Genomic DNA, 20,396 nt, shown 5'->3' with positions numbered 1-20,396 from the left:
TGCCCCTCGTCACGCCAGCCAATACCCTTCCCTCCGGGTCACGCGCTCCGGGTCTTCAAAGAGAGCCAATTGGAAGGGCTAGCTTGGAGGCTGAAGGGTCACGAGGGGAGTCGGAGTGTGAGAGGACCAATTAGTGTCGCGGAAGCTCGGCGGGGCGGCTGGCAGTGAGGCGGCTTTGGGGGTGATACCTGAGGGTTTAAAGGGCCGGGATCTGCTGACCGACTCCCGCCAGCGTCTAGGCCTGGGGGCCGGGGTCGCGGCCTCCGCGGGCAGACATGATGGCGGAGCGCTCCGGCACGGTGCTCCGGGACAGACCCGGGGGACCGCGGACGCTGGGGTTCTGGGGAGGCTGTAGAGTTCAGGTGTTGGCCGCGATCTTCCTGCTGCTGTTGTCTTTGGCAAGATTTGGAACTAGGGCAGGGAACGACTTCGATCTGGTGAGTGTCACCCCTCATATAGCCCCATCCCCCGACCCACGCGGGCACTCTATGCCTGGTGTTCCTCGGGGCGCGGGCTGCTGAGCCCCGTCTCCTCCGCGGGACTCTCCCGCGGTTCTCAGACCCTGTTCTCTCCACTCAGTTTCAACCCCTCTCGATCTCCGGGCTCCGTCCTCCTCTCCTCTGCGTCTCCTCTTCATTCAAGCTCCTTCCCCTTTTGAGGTCCCTCCGCTCCTTCAGGGCTCCTTCCTCCCTCCCGAGCCCCGAGCCCCCAGCTTCACTCCAGACTCTCCTCCGGGTTCCCCTTCCTTGTTCTGGGACCCATGCCCCCACTCGGGATCCCCAGCACCCTGCCTCTTCCAGGGAAACTCGACTGCAAGATGCTATTCATCGTCCTAAAACCCCAAGTCAAATTTGTTCGTGTTGACCCTCCCTTCTCCCTTCGCAGGTTCAGCCGCTGGTGACCATGGAGCAGCTGCTGTGGGTGAGTGGGAAGCAGATCGGCTCCGTGGATACCTTCCGCATCCCGCTTATCACAGTAACTCCTCAGGGCACTCTCCTTGCCTTCGCTGAAGCCCGAAAAATGTCCTCGTCGGATCTGGGGGCCAAGTTTATTGCTCTGCGGAGGTCTATGGACCAGGGTACAAAGATACCTGGGTGGCAAGTTCTGGTGCTGGGTTAGGTGGATGGGGAGCCTGACCTGCCCAAGTACCCTGAGGATAGGGGAACTTGGGGGGCTGGAGGCCTGGGTCCCTGAAGGGTGCAGGGAACTTAAGGAGGGAAGCTGTCCAGGGCACTGATCTGGAAATTGAGATCACCTAGGAGTTGAACATTCATTCAGACGTTTATTGAACACATACTATATATCAGGCACTATTCAAGGTTATGTGAATACACTTATGAAGAAAACAGACCAAAATTCCCGTCCTCAAGGGGCTTATATTCTAATTCAATATATATATAATGTTTAATTCTATATTCAATTATGCTTATTGTAATAAGCATAATAAATAAATAAGTTTACTTTTTATGTCAGAAGGTGATAAATGCAATGGAGAAAAATAATACAGGGCAAGAAGTATGGGGAGTGCCGGAGTTCAATTGCAATTTCAAATAGGTGACATTTGAACAAAGACTTGAAGGAGGTGAAGGAGTGAGCCTGGAAGAAGAGTACCCCAGGCAGATGTCACAAGTCTGTGCAGAGGCCTCAAGGAGGGAAGTATTTGAGCAATGGGAAGGAGCTTGTGTGGCTGGATGGAGTGAGTGAGGGTAGAATAGATGAGGTCAGAGAGGTAGGGAGGGACAGGTCTTATAGGGCTCTCGGGCCATTCTAAGGCCTTGGGTCCCTGGCAGGAGGTGGAAATTTACGAGGAGTGGTGGAAAGGTCACCTCCAGAGTACTCACCCTGGATTTCTTCCCTTTGTTCTTTAGGTAGCACGTGGTCTCCTACAGCCTTCATTGTAGATGATGGAGAAACACCAGATGGGCTGAACCTGGGAGCAGTGGTGAGCGATAGGGAGACAGGAATTGTATTCCTTTTCTACTCCCTCTGTGCTCACAAGGCTGGCTGCCAGGTGGCCTCCACCATGTTGGTATGGAGCAAGGATGACGGTGTTTCCTGGAGCTCACCCCGGAACCTTTCCTTGGATATCGGCACCGAGGTGTTTGCCCCTGGACCGGGCTCAGGCATTCAGGTCTCTGTCTGAGAGGGGTGGAGGGGGCTGCCTTGTGGAGAGTCTGGGTGATGCCCCAAAATAGATTCCTTTCCAAGGAGAAGGTGCTGTGAAGTCAAATTTTCTGTCTTAGATGGGATTCCTTGGAAGAAAGGGACATCCTGGGAGGAACATCCTACCAAGAGAAGATGGAACTTTGCCCTTGGCTGCCTATTTGGGGGTTTTCAACAGGGCTGCACTAGTCCATGTGGTGCCTGTGCAGAATAGAAAAAGGCTCTCCTTCCTTTGAGCAGACACAGGGCTGTGCCATGGGGCGCAGCTTGGTGAGTGAGCACAGGTTGGCTTTAAGCTCCCGTGCACCCCTGTGGCTTGTTGTGTGCACAGCCTGTTCAGTGTACACCCTGGATGTCGTGGAGGAGCTTATTCTGTACAAGAGCTCCTTAATTCAGGCAGTAGGTGTTTGCGGGATCCTTCTGGGACCCTCAGTAAGCAAGGACAGAACCAAGTATGAGATGTGTCCTCACACGTAGGAGGTGGTGGGTTGCCCTTCCCTCTGAGCCCCCTCAGTGTTTCCCTCTGTGATGCCAGTTCCCTTTCTCACAGAAACAGCGGCAGCCACGGAAGGGCCGCCTCATCGTGTGTGGCCACGGGACGCTGGAGCGGGATGGGGTCTTCTGCCTCCTCAGTGATGATCATGGTGCCTCCTGGCGCTATGGGAATGGGATCAGAGGCATCCCCTATGGCCAGCCCAAGCAGAAATACGACTTCAACCCTGATGAATGCCAGGTCAGGACTCCGTGGGCTGTTCCCTGCCCTGTCCTCCAGACACCATTTCACTCACAGACCCAGGGTCTGGCTGCCCAGCACTGTGCCTCACAGCCTTGCTTCCTCAGAGGCTGGGCCCTTTTTCCTGCCCCTTCCTTGGGTCATCCTGATGCCCTGTGTTCTCCCCTCAGCCCTATGAGCTTCCAGATGGCTCAGTCATCATCAATGCCAGGAACCAGAACAACTACCACTGCCACTGTCGAATCATCCTCCGCAGCTATGACGCCTGTGATACACTGAGGCCTCGGGATGTGACCTTCGACCCAGAGCTCGTGGACCCTGTGGTAGCTGCAGGAGCTGTAGCCACCAACTCTGGCATCGTCTTCTTCTCCAACCCAGCCCATCCAGAGTTCCGTGAGTGTCTGCCAGTGGGGTTGTCAGGGGAGCCCCTGTTATCTAAAGAAGGCCTAGGCAGCACCCCCGCTCTCCCTGACTCTGCTACTCTCCCCAGGAGTGAACCTGACCCTGCGCTGGAGCTTCAGCAATGGGACTTCATGGCGGAAAGAGACGGTCCAGCTGTGGCCAGGACCCAGTGGCTACTCCTCGATGGCAGCCCTGGAGGGCAGCTTGGGTGGGGAGGACCAGGCCCCCCAGCTCTACGTCCTGTATGAGAAAGGCCTGAGCCAATACACAGAGAGCATCTCCCTGGCCAAAGTCAGCATCTATGGGACACTCTGAGTTGCGTGCAGGGGTAAAAGGCCCTGGACTCAGCCTTCAGGATCATGGGTCTGTGGTGGGTCTGCTGGAGGTGCCTGAAAGACAGTTTCAGCTTCCTTTAGACACTAGCCTTTTGCAAAACCAACTTCTCTTTGACAGGGAAATCACTCTGTTAGGACTAAAAGCCTGGCTGCTTCTCCCACACAAGAAGTCCTGCCCTCCCCGGACAATGATCGGTCCTTTTCTTGGACAGGGTGAGGTGGGCCCGTAGCATTGAAGAAATGTGAGCTCAGGGAATTGGGGAAGGCTGAGCTTCCTCTTTGGACTAAGGTATTGGCTTTGAAGAAGGTTGGTGAATGTCCCGGAAGGGTGGGATGTTTGATTTCAGGGTGGGGAACTAGCCTCACCACCCACCTTGACTATTTATGAATCAAAATGTTTGTAACTTAATGTTTTTAATGAAGGAGCATGAACATGAGTAGCGTCTCTGGTTGTCAATGCGCGTCTTCATGTCTGTTTTCCTCATGTACACTTGTGAGATGGAACTGAGCTATGGGGAAGCTGGTGCACTTATTGCCTGTGGAAATCTAACTGGCTAGTCAAAGCCTTCTTTCCCTTTTCACATTCTTTCTTTTTTTTTTTTTTTTATAAAGAAGTTCTTACTTTTTTTTTTTTTTTAAAGATTTTATTTTTTTTTTTCCTTTTTCTCCCCAAAGCCCCCCCGGTACATAGTTGTGTATTCTTCGTTGTGGGTTCTTCTAGTTGTGGCATGTGGGACGCTGCCTCAGCGTGGTCTGGTGAGCAGTGCCATGTCCGCGCCCAGGATCCGAACCAACGAAACACTGGGCCGCCTGCAGCGGAGCGCGCGAACTTAACCACTCGGCCACGGGGCCAGCCCCCCTTTCACATTCTTTCTCATCACAGGAAAACTGATTGATCTTCAGAGGTGTCATGAGAGTAGGAGGGGGAGCCCCATAAGATATTTAAAAACTTGCTCTGTTTTATATTTCTAAGATGGAGTAGGATACTGTCCAGGCTGGCCTGGCAGAGAAGTCAGCACTGTGACAAGTTATGTGAGAAAATAGTATCATCCTAAGGCAGATGCTGTGAAAAGAACCTGGGTCGGCTGCAGCTGTGTGGGAGAGCCACAGCTTTCCTCCATGTGGAAAAAAAAGTAAGGCGCCTGGAAGGGATGGTGAGAATGCTCAAGGCTGAGGGATAAGGGCCACATCTATTTGCAGTTAGAGGGTGTTTTACTGCCAGCTGCTTCTCTAAGAAATGACAGGATAGGGTTGACCCATAGGGTGGTGTAGCGGTTAAGTTAGCTCATTCTGCTTCAGCAGCCCAGGGTTTGCCAGTTGGATCCTGGGTGTGGACCAACGCACTGCTTATCAAGCCATGCTGTAGCAGGCGTCCCACATATAAAACAGAGGAAGAGGGAACAGATGTTAGCTCAGGGCCAGTCTTCCTCAGCAAAACCAGAAGGATGGGCAGTGGATGTTAGCTCAGGGCTAATCTTCCTCAAAAAAAAAAAAAAAAACGGAAAGAAAAGAAATGATAGGATAATTTGTTCTGTCTGGTGGAAGCAGTGGAATAATCCCACTGTATGTGAAGACATGGTGTAATTTTGTTAGATTTTATCAAGAATTTGTGGTCAATAATGTAACACTTGAATTTTTCATTTACAGACATTTTTAAAAACATAGAAAAGTAGAGGAAATAGTTTAACGAGCTCCACATACACCCCAACATCGTTTCAACAGTTATCAAGATGTTGTCACATTTGCTGCTTCTGATTCTTTTCTTTTCATTTGCTGAAGTATTTTAAAGCAAATCCCAGACCTCATGACATTCACCCCTACATTCTTAAGTATACATCTCATTCTTTAAAATGGAACGTTTTGTTGTATAACCATAATGTCGTTGTACACCCAAAACATTAACAATGACTCTATGGTACCAGCTAAGACTCAATGTTCAAATTTCATCAGATGTCTCAAAAATACCTTATTTATAGTTGATTTGTTCAAATCAGGATCCAAAGAAAACATACACATTGGATTTTGACATTTCCCAAGTCTCTTTTAATCAATAGTCCCACCTCTTTTCTTTTTTTGAAACCATTTATGCAGAAATGGAGTCATTTGTCCTAAAGAAATTTCCATTTTTGGGTTCATTAGTTTGCTTTCTCAGAGTGTCATTTAACTTCTTCCTCCATACCTTGTATTTCCAGGTCTCAAACCTGAGGTTTGATTGGATTCAGATTCCATGGGGAGCGGGGTGGAGGCAGCATGATGCCTTCACAGGAGCTGTGTGCTTCCTGTTGCGCCCGTCAGGAAGCAAGTACTGTCTGCTCGTCCCTCTCTGAGTGAAGCTGAGGTTGAGTGGTGGGTTCAGATGACCAAATCCTGACCCTCTTTTGTAGGTTTCCCCCATCAAACTTAGAACTGATAGTTTCATCCACAGATGAGTTTTGCCTGAATCAACCATTTCATGAGGGGTTGTGAAATGTTGATTTTTAAATTCTGTTATTTCATCCTCATTTATTAGCTGGAATTCTTCAGTAAAAAAAGAGCTTTCCTTCATCGAGGCTGTTCGGTTGCCCTGAAAACATGGTTTGTATGGGAATGGCAGGATAAATGCTTAATTTCCCCCCTTTAATTGCTGGTTCTCAGAGTAAATTGATGTAATACTTTGCCTTAGCCAGTAAACCACATTGTGACCACACAAGAAACACAAACAGAGGCAGAATCTGTGGGCCTGCAGGAGGAAGCAGGGGGACATCTGAGGGAAGAAGGGAGAGAAACAAAGGCAGGGGCGTGGTTGTGGGGGGTCTGCTTTTCTAATGCAGATCACGAAATAGGACACAAGGAAGAATGGTGGGGCTGGTGTCTATAGCACTTGGGACATCTGCTGTCTGATACCACTAAAACTTGCACATCTGACCAAGTCGTGTTAAGATTTTATTTCTCAGAAATAGTGAAGGAAAGAAAGGAAATGATACCATGAATGTTTGACCCATGAGCTACTGCCTTGTGAAGTAGACGTCGCAGAGGCTTGTGAGAAAGTGACCATGTTGCTTCTTCATAGCCAAGAACCCTCAGCTAAGAGAGGATCCTCTTCAAGGACCTCCTCCCCAACCCTGGGCCCCACCCCAGACCTGCAGATTCCAGTATTTCTAGAATCAGTGTCTAGGACTTTGCTTTTTTCTTTTTTTGGAAGATTAGCCCTGAGCTAACTGCTGCCAATCCTCCTCTTTTTGTTGAGGAAGACTGGCCCTGAGCTAACATCTGTGCCCAGCTTCCTCTACTTTATACGTGGGACACCTAACACAGCATGGCTTGCCAAGTGGTGCCATGTCTGCCCCCGGGATCTGAGCCGGCGAACCCCGGGCCACCGAAGCAGAACGTGCATGCGCACTTAACCACTGCACCACCGGGCCAGCCCGCACTTTGCATTTTTAATAGGAATTGCAGGAGAGTCTAATGCTCGAGGGTCCCTGGACTGTACTTTGAGAAACTTTCTCTTAGACATTTAGCCTAGACTTAGGAAGATTAAATTTCAAAACACTGAAGAAAAGATCTCAAAAGAGAAACTGTCTCAGCAGGAAGAATATGTGTCTAAAGAAACCAGTAACCATATAGCTGACAGGGACCAAACCTGCCCTATTTACCCAGGCGTCTTAAAGGCCCGCCCCAACACCTGGCACATAGTGGGTGCTTTAAGACAGGAGGAAAGACAAGTCCAGGATGATAAGGAGCTGGGCCAGTGGTTTTCAAGGTGTGGTCCCAGCTGAGTGGCAGCACTTCCTGGGAACGTGTTAGAAAACCTTGGCCTTCCCCGCTCCTCGACTGCCTCCTGAGACCTACAGAATCTGAAACTCTGGGGGTGGGCCCAGCAATCTATGTTAACAAACTCTCCAGGGGATTCTGATGCACACTCAAGTTTGAAAATCAGGATTAGAACACATGTCCGGGGTGCAGAAAGGGTTGTAGAACTTTTTGTTGGTTAGCTTTTTTTCTTGTAACATAAAGGGGGAATTGGAAGGAGTGGCAGGAGGCTGAAAGGGGAAGGTATAGTGTGTATTTTTACAAATAGGACAAAGTGGACTTTGAAAACTACAGCCTGGTGAGTGCCACCTGGATCAGCAGCCCGATTCTAGTGTGGAGCCCCAACCCCCCAGCACAGGCCCTTCTCCCCTTCACACAATCAGCCCCTCGGCTCAGGATTGAACCAGCTCTGGGCTCGCTCTCCCTGTCTTACCAGGCTGCACTTAAACAATTGAAAGAGATCGTTAACTGTTAATATTGAACAGCAAATACCAGGGACCAGGCACCAGGTACACTTTTTCACTAATTCAGCCCTCACAACAAGAAATCATTAACAGGACAGAGCAGGAGGAGGTCAACTATTTTCACCCAAAAAAATGATTAGGAAGGAAGATTTAAGGGGCCCGCCCTGTGGCCAAGTGGTTAAGTTCGCGAGCTCCGCTGCGGCGGTCCCGGGTTTCGCCAGTTTGGATCCTGGGCGCGGACATGGCACCACTCATCAGGCCATGCTGAGGCGGCATCCCACATGCCACAACTAGAAGGACACACAACTATGTACTAGGGAGATTTGGGGAGAAAAAGGAAAAAATAAAATCTTAAAAAAAAAAGGAAGGAAGATTTAAGACAAAGGCCTGTGCTTCTTTTTGACAAAAAAAGGGACTCAAATTACCACAATGAAAGAGTGGTTCTTCCCTTTCCTAATATTCTGGATAGAATATTTTTATTTTTATTTTATTTTTTTTTTTGAGGACAATCAGCCCTGAGCTAACATCTGCCAATCCTCCTCTTTTTGCTGAGGAAGACTGGCCCTGAGCTAACATCCGTGCCCATCTTCCTCTACTTTATATGTGGGATGCCTACCACAGCATGGCTTGCCAAGCGGTGCCATGTCCACACCTGGGATCCGAACCCATGAACCCCGGGCCACCGAAGTGCAACGTGCACACTTAACTGCTGCGCCACCGCGCCAGCCCCAAGATAAACAATATTTTAATGCAATATTTTTAAACACTGACAAACTACAGCTCTCAGGCTAGCTGCCTCTCTTTGTAAATAAAGTATCAAAAGGCCTCACCTTCAGTGGTGAACTGGCCTCCGTCTTTGTTCTGGAGAGAGCAAAAAAAAAAAAAAGAAAGAAAAGAAAAGCGTCTCTGGAAAATTCCTAACAAAATTCACACTCCTGTGGGATTGAGGTCAGAAATCACATTTCCTACGGCCCCTAAATCTGCAAGCCACAGTTTATCAGCACCAGATCTTAAACTCAGTGGTGAGTACATGTTGTTTATCAGTCTTCTTTAAAGTGTACATAATTATTCTATACACTTTTGTATATATTATATACTTCACAACAAATAAAATAGAAGGAAAAAGATAAATGGAGACCTCTGGGTAACTTGACAAATATAGAGCCACAAAGAAAGTGGTGCCCAGAGCGAATGATCCCATCATGCATCAAGAGGCGATACACCTAGAGGGAGGAGAGGAGATACATAATCACCTTTTTGCTTCAGTATCTTAAGCCCAGCTAACTTTGCTGTGTTCCTGTCAATTAGCCAATTTAAGGGACACGTGTTGTCTGACCTCTACCAAGCTTGGTTCTGTTATTTTGGAATCCCTGGAGATGTTGAGATGCCCTTGCTATTGCAGGTAGAAGCCTAGTAGAGAGCAACATCCAGGAACTAATATGGGTTCCTTGAGGATATCATCCAACCCCAGTGACAGTTCCTTGGCCACAGTTGTAAAAGGAGACATCAGAGGAAGACCAGTGTCTCGGTGTGTCTGGGTCTCAGCAAGGCATTTGATAAGGTCAAAGGGACCACAGGGAAGTTTCCTGGACCCATGTATACAAAAAAGAGGGGGCACTCTTGACCAGAGCTGGAGCTCAGGCCTTGGCAAGGGACTGACAGAGATGTGGAGACGAGCCCACAGGACCCTGTATCCTAGCATCCTGGGCCTTGTTGCAAGATAGTAATGATATAAGAAATTTGTATATGTTGAGGTGTATGGGGAAGCCATTCTAGATTAAACTTGATTTTGGCCTAAAATTTATGTGAACCAAAGAAGCCTGACTTATGGCCTGTCAAACATGCATTGTACGTGTGCTTCATACACCTGCCTCAATTATAATCCTAAGGTAAAGAATGCACTCTTTGAAGATAAGAATTAATGCCTCCCTTCTTGTGACACCTGATAAGTCTCCCTTCCTGTGTCATCAGGATCATGTTGACCCACTGTGTACGTGCTAATCTGTAATAAAATAGCTCCTTGAAGTGTTGAAAGAATGTACCCCTGTCATGCTTGATGTTTGTCTCTGTTTGGAAATGGTATATAACTGTGCTGAAAATCACTCTTCTCTGGAGGGCTTTCTTCCCTTGCAAAGGCTGTGACTTCCAGGCTATAGTCCTCAGTTTTGGCTTAAATAAAATGCTCTTATTTTCTTTACTATAGAATGATTATTGATTATTTGCATCAACAGCAACAATAATGATAATGTGTCCTGGAAGCTTAATCTGTCAGGCATGGCTAAGCACTTCACGTGTCTTGGCTTTCCTCCTCACCAGAGCTCTGTGAGGCAGAGGTGGAAGGGACACGAAGCGACTTCAGAGCCAGAAAGGAGAGCAGGGAATCATCATGGTGAACACAGGCATTCCCATCAAGATCACCATGGACGATCCCTCCACCACACAGTTCACCAGCCTCACGCACAACTTCATCTTGAAGGCCTGGAGCACCATTGCGAAATTGACCCCCAGAAGGACCTCATCTTCCTTCCAATTCACTCCAAGAAAAATGAAATTATAGTTGCACCAGATAAAGACTATTTCCTGATTGTGGTTCAGAATCTGACTGAATAAGCCACTCTCTTGGCTCCCCACGTCATTACTTAATTTAATGCCCTCCAAGAATAATAGTGTTAATCATGTCAACCGACTGGCTGGTGGAAATCACCTTAGAGCCCACTCAGACCAGTCCAGTGACCAAGGGTGGGCTGCAGCTCTGCCCACCCCAGCAAAGATCCTCTGCTGGCCAATTGCCCTTAAGTTCCCAGGGGGGCCCTCTTTCCTCATGGCCAGGTTTTGGAGCAAGAGTTTGTGAGCAACAAACATCCTGCTTCCTTCTGACCTTCAATTCACTTTGTCACCCTTGGAAAAGGCTGTTTTTCTTTAACTAAAAATAACCAAAATGCTAAAAAAAAAAAAAAAAAAAGAGGGCTGGCCCAGTGGTGCAGTGGTTAAGTTCACACACTCTGCTTTGGCAGCCCAGGGTTCACCGGCTCAGATCCTGGGTATGGACACGGCACTGCTCATTAGGCCAGGCTGTGGCAGGAGTCCCACATATAAAGTAAAGTAGAGGAAGATGAGCACGGATGTTAGCTCAGGGCGTCTTCCTCAGCAAGAAGAGGAGGATTGGCAGCAGATGTTAGCTCAGGGGTGATCTTCCTCAAAAAAAAAAAGAGGGGGAATTCATTTGTCACCATTGGAGGAGACTTTTACACCAACTCCTTATATACAATACTGTAAATAAAGGAAAAGAATAAGTCATCCTATCTTTGCAGTGGGAACAAGTAATTCAGGTTAGACGAAATACCAGTGTAGGGGCCAGCCCTGTGGCCAAGTGGTTAAGTTCGTGTACTCTGCAGACCTGGTCATTGAGCCATGCTGAGGCGGTGTCCCACATGCCACAGCTAGAGGGACTCAGAACTAAAAATATACAACTATGTACTGGGGGGCTTTAGGCAGAAGAAGGAAAAATAAAAATAAATAAATAAAGATCTTTTAAAAAAACAGTTTATGAGATGACTTATTACTTCTTTTACAAAGGAATGTCAGCTAACAAGTGTAGGAAGAATGATCCCACTGGAAAATCATTATTTTGCAAACTTGAATGAAATAATTAACTCAGGGGAAGGAGTTCAGAGCATGGCACCCCAAAATATGCCACTTTGGCATATTTATTATTTTGAATTAAAGGCCCTTGAGAAACAGCAGGTGCAAGAAAGGCACTCTGACCTTCCAGTTAACATTTTTTTTCCTGCTTTTTCTTCCCCAATCCCCCGAGTACATAGTTGTATATATTTCAGTTCTGGGTCCTTCTAGTTGTGGCATGTGGGACACCGCCTCAGCATGGCCTGATGAGTGGTGCCATGTCTGCACCCAGGATCCGAACTGGTGAAACGCTGGGCTGCCAAAGCAGAGCGTGTGAACTTAACCACTCAGCCACGGGGCTGGCTCATGACCTTCCTTTTTCTTCCTGAAAGCAGGAAATAAAGCTCCGCTGTGAAAGATGCCCTCCCTGTACCAGGAGGAAGGAAGACATTCTTATCAAGGACAAGAAATTGAGACTGAAAGAATTCTATCCAAACAGACCTTGTTAAAATAATTATCTTCCTTTAGCCTCCCCAGTACATGTAGTCACTTTTCCACAATTGCCTCCCTTTGTTCAACCTAACATAAAAGCAAGTAGGTTTCACCATTTCTTTGGGTCTTCATTCCTTAGGAGGGCTCCTGCGTCATGTAAAACATATTAAATAAATATGTATGCTTTTCTCCCGTTAATCTATCTTTGTCAGGTTAATTTTCAGGCACAGCCAGAGACCCTAAAAGGGTCAAGGAAAACTATTTCCTCCCCTACCCAGGCAGAGATCATCAGTGGATGCTGAAATCATTGGGTTAAAGATTGATGGGGAACTAGATATTTATTCATTCAGTTGGTGGCAAAGAATTACCCCAATCTTGCCAATCACAAGTGGGGAAAATACCTCTACAATGACGAGATCTGGGGTCACCACTTTAACCAGGTGATCAAACTGAGACCAAGAATAATGGCACAAGTAGATATTGTGATCCCCCTGTTGTGAGGCCCTGCGAAGTATGTAGCATGTAGTAGACTGAAAAATGATCCCCCAAAAGGTATCCACGTCCTAACCCTGGAACCTGTGAATGTTACCTTATACAGGGAAAAAAGGGCCTTTTGCAGATGTGGATCTTTTTTTTTTTTTTTTAAAGATTTTATTTTTTCCTTTTTCTCCCCAAAGCCCCCCGGTACATAGTTGTGTATTCTTCGTTGTGGGTTCTTCTAGTTGTGGCATGTGGGACGCTGCCTCAGCGTGGTCTGACGAGCAGTGCCATGTCCGCGCCCAGGATCCGAACCAACGAAACACTGGGCCGCCTGCAGCGGAGCGCGCGAACTTAACCACTCGGCCACGGGGCCAGCCCCGCAGATGTGGATCTTGAGATGGGGAGATTACCCTGGATTATCCAGGTAGGCCCTAAATGCAATCACATATATCCTTACAAGAGGGAGGCAGAGGAAGATTCGACACGCACAGAGTGAAAAGAAGGAGGCAATGTGTGTGACACAGAGGCAGAAATTGGAGTGTTGGGGCCACAAGTGAAGGAATGTCAGCAGCCACCAGAAGCTGGAAGAGATAAGGAACAGATTCTCCCCCAGTATCTCCCGAGCAGGCAAGGCCCTGTCAACACCTTGATTTCAACCCAGTGAAACTGTTTCAGATTTCTGGCCTCCAAAATTGTGAGGGAATAAATATCTATTGTTTTAAGACAGCAAGTTTATAATAATTTGTTACAATAGCCACAGGAAACTAATACATAGTGTCATCCATGAAGTATTCTTGCCCAAACCATGTAACCAGAATCTAGTTAGGTCTTTGGGTGTAACTCCCAGGTTAAAGAAAATGCAGAAGATTGAGGAATAAGTTAAAAACATCAAAAGAAGGGGGCCAACCCGGTGGTGCAGTGATTAAGTTTGCATGCTCCACTTCGTGGCTGGGGTTTGCTGGTTCAGATCCCAGGCATGGACCTACCCACCGCTTATCAAGCCATGCTGTGGCAGGCGTCCCACATATAAAAGAGAGGAAGATGGGCATGGATGGTAGCTCAGGGTCAATCTTCCTAAAAAATAAATAAAAATAAATAAATCAAGAGGGCACAGTTAGACGAATCCAACTTGTGGAACATAGACAACTGGCCTAGTCTTTTCAAAAGATCAGCGTCACAGAAAGAGGCAAAGAAGGAGGTTGTTCTAGAATCAAAAGCATTACAAGATGTAACAGTAAAATACCACGCTTGATCCTTGATTGGATACTAGCTCTTTAAAAATACAACTACCATAAAAGACATTTGGGGAACATTTGAAAAAATTTGAATACTGGTTAAATATTAAGTAATATTAGGAATTACTGTTAATTTTCTTAGGTATGGTAACAGTGTTGTGGATGTGTAGCTGAATGTCCTTATGTTGTGGACATGCATGCTGAAGTATTTAGGGATAAAATGTCACGATCTCTGTAACTCATTTTGAAATGAGTCTGCCGAATATATGTATATACACACATGCATATATAATTTAATATATATTTACTATTTTTATAATAGAATATAATTTAACATTTTTGCCACATTTTCAAATATGGCAAAATGTTGACAATTGTTGGAATTAGGTGATGAGCATATGGGTGTTCTTTATACTATTCTTCCTACTATTTTAAAAGTTTCATAATAACAAGTTTAAAAAGTAAATTTTTATAACAGTTACTTAGCCTCCTTTAGAAGAAATCAATCCAGTGTGGAGCACAGCCATTCCCTGTGCGCCACTAGGAAATGGGAGGGCTCCCTGATCCAGGGTGGCACCTGCTGTTGTTGCAAGGCCCTTTAGAGACAGCTCCCTCCCTGGTTTATTACCTGACATCAGCATATAACTGGGGATTATTGCCTGACATCTCTATCTTCACTACATTCTTTTTTTTTTTTATTGGGGTCATATTGGTTTATAACATTATATAAATTTCAGGTGTACATCATATTTCCATTTCACTGTAGGCTACATTGTGTTCACCAACCAAAGTCTAATTGCCATCTGTCGCCATACACGTGTCCCTCTTACCCCTTTCACTCCCTTCCCTTACCATCTGGTAACCACCAATGTATTCTCTGTATCTATGTGTTTGTTTGTTGCTGTTGTTGTTTTAATCTTCCACACGAGTAAAATAATATGGTGTTTGGCTTTCTCCATCTGACTTATTTCACTTAGCATGATGCCCTCAAGGTCGTTTCATGTATTCACAAATGGCAAGATTTCATCTTTTATGGCTGAGCGGTATTCTATTGTGTATATATACCACATCTTCTTTATCCATTCATCCCTCGATGGGCACGTAGGTTGTTTCCAAGTCTTGGCTGTTGTGAATAATGCTGCAATGAATGTAGGGGTGTACGTATCGTTTCGAATTAGTGTTTTCATATTCTTTGACTAAATACCCAGAAGTGGAATAGCTGGGTCATATGGTATTTATTCTTAATTTTTTGAGGAATCTCCATGTTGTTTTCCATAGTGGCTGCACCAGTTTGCACTCCCACAAGCAGTGTATGAGGGTTCCCTTTTCTCCACATTCTCTCAAACACTTCTTTTTTTTAAATTTTTTATTTTTTCCTTTTTCTCCCAAAGCCCCCCAGTACTTTTTAGTTGTGGGTCCTTCTAGTTGTGGAATGTGGGATGCCGCCTCAGCATGGCTTGATAAGCGGTGCCATGTCTGTGCCCAGGATTTGAACTGGTGAAACCCTGGGCCGCCGAAGCAGAGCTCGCAAACTTAACCACTCGGCCGTGGGGCCAGCCCCTCCAACACTTCTTATTTCTTGTCTTTTTAATAATACCCATTCTGATGGGCTTGAGGTGATAATTCATTGTAGTTTTGTTTTGTTTTGTTTCTTTGAGGAAGATTAGCCCTGAGCTAACTACTGCCAATCCTCCTCTTTCTGCTGAGGAAGACTGGCCCTGAGCTAACATCCATGCCCATCTTCCTCTGCTTTATATATGGGATGCCGACCACAGCATGGCTTTTGCCAAGCGGTGCCATGTCTGCACCTTGGATCCAAACCGGGGAACCCCAGGCTGCGGAGAAGCAGAACTTGTGAACTTAACCACTGTGCCACCTGGCCGGCCCCATCATGGTAGTTTTGATTTGCAACAACATAATTAGTGATGTTGAACATCTTTTCATGTGCCTGTTGGCCATCTGTATGTCTTTTTGGGAAAAATGTCTGTTCAGATCTTTTGCCCTTTTTTTTTTTTGAGGAAGATTAGCCCTGAGCTAACATCTGCTTCCAATCCTCCTCTTTTTGCTGTGCTAACATCTGTGCCCATCTTCCTCTACTTTATATGTGGGACACCTGCCACAGTATGGCTTGACAAGCAGTGCCATGTCCAAACCCGGGATCCGAACCGGCGAACCCCGGGCCGCTGAAGAGGAACATGTGAACTTAACCACTGAGCCACCAGACTGGCCCCTTGCCCATTTTTTAATTGGGTTAGTTTTTTTGCTGTTGAGTTGTATGCATTCTTTATATTTTTTGGATATTAATCCCTTATCAGATATATGATTTGCAAATATCTTCTTCCAGTTGTTAGGTTGTCTTTTTGTTTTGTTATGGTTTCCTTTGCTGTGCAGAAGCTTTTTAGTTTGATGTAGTCCCATTTATTTTTTCTTTTGTTTCCTTTGCCTGAGGAGACACAATATTCAAAAACATATACTGCTAAGACCAATATCAAAGAGCATACTGCCTATGTTTTTCATTCTAGTTTTGTGTTCAGGTCTTACATTCAAACCTTTAATCCATTTTGAGTTAATTTTCATGTATGTTGTAAGATAATGATCCACTTTCATTCTTTTGCATGTGACTGTCCAGTTTTCCCAACACCATTTATTGAAGAGACTTTGCTTTCTCCATTGTATGTTCTTGGCTGCTTTGTCAAAAATTAGCTGTCCATAGGTGTGCGGGTTTATTTCTGAGCTCTTAATTCTGTTCCATTGATCTGTGTGTCTGTTTTTGTTTCAATACCATGCTGTTTGGGTTACCATAGCTTTGTAGTATATTTTAAAATCAGGGAGTATGATACTTCCAGCTTTGTTCCTTTTTCTCAGGATTGCTTTGGCTATTCGGGGTCTTTTGTTGTTCTATATAAATTTTAGGATTCTTTTCTATTTCCATGAAAAATATCATTGGGACTTTGATAGGGATTGCATTGACTCTGTAGATTGCTTTAGGAAGCATGGACATTTTAACTATGTTAATTCTTCCAATCCATAAGCACGGAATATCTTTCCATTTCTTTGTGTCTTCCTTGACTTCTTTCAGCAATGTTTTATAGTTTTCAGTGTACAGGTCTTTCAGTTCTTTGGTTAAATTTAATCCTAGGTATTTCATTCTATTCTGTCTGTTGCGATTGCATTTTTTTTTTTTTATGAGAAAGCTTTGCCCTGGGCTAATATCTGTTGCCAATCTTCCTTTTTTTCTTTTGCTTGAGAAAGATTGTCCCTGAGCTAACATCAGTGCAAATCTTCCTCAATTTTGTACATGGGATGCCCCCACAGCATGGCTTGACGAGCAGTATGTAGGTCCACGCCCAGGATCCCAACTTGTGCTGAAGTGGACCATGCGAACTTAACCACTATGCCATGGGGCCAGCCTCATGATTGTATTCTTGATTTCTCCGTCTGCTATTTCGTTGTTAGTGTATAAAAACACAACTGACTTTTGTAAGTTCATTTTGCACCCTGCAACTTTTCTATATTCATTTATTATGCCTAATAGTTTTTTTGTGGATTCTGTAGGGTTTTCCATATATAAAATCATGCCATCTGCAAATAGTGACAGTTTCATTTCTTCTTTTCAAATTTGGATCGCTTTCTTTTTCTTGACTGACTGCTCTGGCCAGGACTTTCAACACGATGTTAAATAAGAGCGGCAAAAGTAGGCAGCCTTGCCTTATCTTCACCACATTCTTTAGAATTTAATTGGTTTAATGACAGCTATAGCCAGCCTAGAAGGTGACCTACCTCCACCTGAGATTCACCTGACTGAGGGCAATAAAATTTAACATTTTAAAAGTCAGCAGATACTTTAACCTTTAGGATAATCTCTTTCCTTATTCTTTGGGAAATACAGTAATCAAGACAATCATGGAAAAGTAGGATGTTAATGGACAAGAAAGTACCACAGTAAACAAACTAACAGATGGTCCAGAGCTGCTCAAAGCCAGATGCCCCCATATGCCACTGGGCAGAGTTAAGATGGCACCTGCAGCTGTTCTGGCTACATTATAAGGAACCAGTGTGGTGAGGGCAGCTCTAAACAAACAATGCCAAAGGTTGGGGCATCTCATTTTATCCTTCATGTTAACTTCCTTTTCATATTATTCACCTGTTTTCTCTGCTCCACATTATAGATGATTTCTTCTTCCAATACACTAATTCTCTATTCATAGGTCTGTTATTTAACCTATTTATTGTGTTTCTTATGTAGTCATTTATTTCAATTCTAGAATTTCTACTTGTTTCATTTGTTTCTTTTTCAAATCCACCTGTTCTTTCTTTATAATGTCCCGTTCTTGCACAATGGATTAAATTCTTTTCTTTGTCTTTTTGAACATCTTCAGCCTCCAAGCATGCTGTTATCTGAGTTTCTTAGCTGTAAAGTCAGCTGTTACTGTGCCTGCTGACTTGTTCCTGTGGGGGTAGATGGCCTGTGTTTTGGATTCTGGCTCATCTTGGGAACGGTTGTCTTCCAAGGGACGCCATATGTGAGCTCGGGAGTCTGGAGGTGTCCCTGTGGGGTGATTTAGTTTTTGCCTTTGCTCAATCCTTTAGAATTCAGATTCCAAACCATGTTTTTAAATTATTAATAGTTCAGACATATAAAAATATGAAAAATTATACATGAGCTCCACAGTGCCCCCATGTATACCTCCTTAACTGCATCACTTTCCTTAGCCACCCCCTTGTCACAGTCCAAGTAACTACTCTCTTGAAGCTAGCAGTTAGCAATCCTATGCATCTCTTTCTGCTTTTACTATATTATATCTAACTCTAAACAACATATTGTTCAGCTGTAGAAGTTTTTAAACATTACATACTGTACATGTATTCTTCTGTGACTTGCCTTTTTTCTTCACATTATGTTAGATTAACTCATGCTGGTATGTTAGTCATACCACTGCTGCATGTAATACATCACCTCTCTATGGTATTATATTTTATGAATATACCAAAATTTATCCATTTTCTTGTTGGAGAACATTTGGGTTGTTTCCTCTTTTTTCCCCCATTACGATTCCGCCAGTGACATTTGTGTGCATTGATCTTTATATGCACATGAGTTTGTTTACAGTGTATTACCGGAAATGGAAATGCTAGGTTGAAGAGAATGTGTCTCATATTTAGTAGGTATTGCCAAATTGTTTTTCAAAGAGATTGTATAAAGTTACATTCCCACAAGCAATGTCCAAAACAGTTTCTAAGTTTATTTCTCAGCTCTAGAATTTCCTCACAACCCAAATTTACATCTACAAGCTCTGTTGGCACAAGTAGGGGTCTACTCCACAGACCAAGGCATGTGGCTGTGACCCCAGCCAGTGGGCAAAAACTTTATTCCCTGAACAACGACACAAGAGTGCCCACCAGCTCCTGGCTTTATGCCATGCGGCTGGAGCAGAGTGGAGAGTAGATGAGGTCAAGAGAGATGACAGAGCTAGACCGGGAGGACCTTGTTGGATGGTCCTTGTAGCCTGGCTTTCACTCTGAGTGAAACAGGAGCCATTACAGGATTTTGAGCAGAAGGACAAGACCTAAATCATGATTTGGAAGGAACCCTCTGGATGTTGTGTGGACATAGACTGAAACGGGGCAAGGGTGGAAGTTGAGAGACCAGTTAGGAGGCTGTTGCAGTCATGTACATGAACTGTCCAGGTGAGTCAATGGTGGCTGCTGCCAGAGTGGAATGGCAGTGGAAGTGTGAGATGCAGTCAATTCTGATGTCATTTTTAAGGTAGTGCCAACATGATTCGCTGACAAATTGGATATACAGCTACACGTTACTTAATGATGGGGATATGTTCTAAGAAATGCATTGTTAAGTGATTTTGTCATCATGCGAACATCACAGACTGTACTTACACAAACCTAGATGGTATAGCCTAGTACACACCTAGTCTATATGGTACTAATCTTACGGGACCACCGTCAGGTATGGACCACCGTCGTATATGGGTCTGCTATTGACCAGAACATCATAATGCAGCACACAACTGTCATGAGAACAGAAGAGGAATCAAGCAGACTTCCAGGGGTCTGGCATGAGCAACTGGCAGGGTGGAGGTATCGTCTGGAGGGGCTAGCACACTGAGGATTCCCAGGATGACAGGCTGAGGCCAGGCCCTGGGATGCTGTCTGTGGTGGCTGAAACAGCAGGTCAGTTTCTGCTCAGAGTAACCACAGAGAGCTGTGGGGAGATCCACCCAGTCAGCTGGGAGGGATGACTGGTTACTTCTAAAGTTGCTCCACTCCTAGAGCCTGGTGGGGAGAGGAAAAGATAAGTGTTTTGGGGTGGAGGTCTTATCAAATCGCTGTCACCTGTTAGGAGAGGCTGTGGGGCTCAAGAATGGAGAAGACTAGAAAGTGATTTCCACGCCTGGAGTAAAGAAAAGGTCACGTGACCATCTTCACCATGGCTGTAGCTCAATCTTATACCCCAAACCTGGGGCTGGCACAGGAAGGAGGGTCCCAGCACCCAGGGGAAGACTGGGACCATACAAATAAGGGCAAGTGAATACAGAAGAGAGCCAGCCCTGATGACCTAGTAATTAAAATTCGGTGGGCTCTGCTTCAGCAGCCCAGGTTCAGTTTCCCAGTGGGGAACCACACCACTTGTCTGTCACTAGCCATGCTGTGGTGGCAGTTCACA

The 20,396-nt window shown here is 45.4% G+C and overlaps 1 protein-coding gene across 1 annotated transcript; it reads left to right on the top strand.

The window, feature by feature from the left end:
* Positions 1–23: 23 nt before the first annotated feature.
* On the top strand, positions 24–4,070 carry NEU1 (neuraminidase 1). Its single transcript, XM_008538591.2, has 6 exons — positions 24–437; positions 886–1,078; positions 1,869–2,131; positions 2,714–2,896; positions 3,067–3,289; positions 3,387–4,070. The coding sequence occupies exons 1-6, from the start codon at positions 276–278 to the stop codon at positions 3,611–3,613; spliced, it is 1,251 nt and encodes a 416-aa protein (XP_008536813.1). The 5' UTR covers positions 24–275; the 3' UTR covers positions 3,614–4,070.
* Positions 4,071–20,396: the final 16,326 nt, after the last annotated feature.

This window comes from Equus przewalskii, chromosome 19 (assembly GCF_037783145.1).
Source record: "Equus przewalskii isolate Varuska chromosome 19, EquPr2, whole genome shotgun sequence".
Taxonomy (NCBI): domain Eukaryota; kingdom Metazoa; phylum Chordata; class Mammalia; order Perissodactyla; family Equidae; genus Equus; species Equus przewalskii.
Note: the sequence above shows the minus strand (reverse complement) of the source record. Positions and strands in the feature narration are given on the sequence as shown.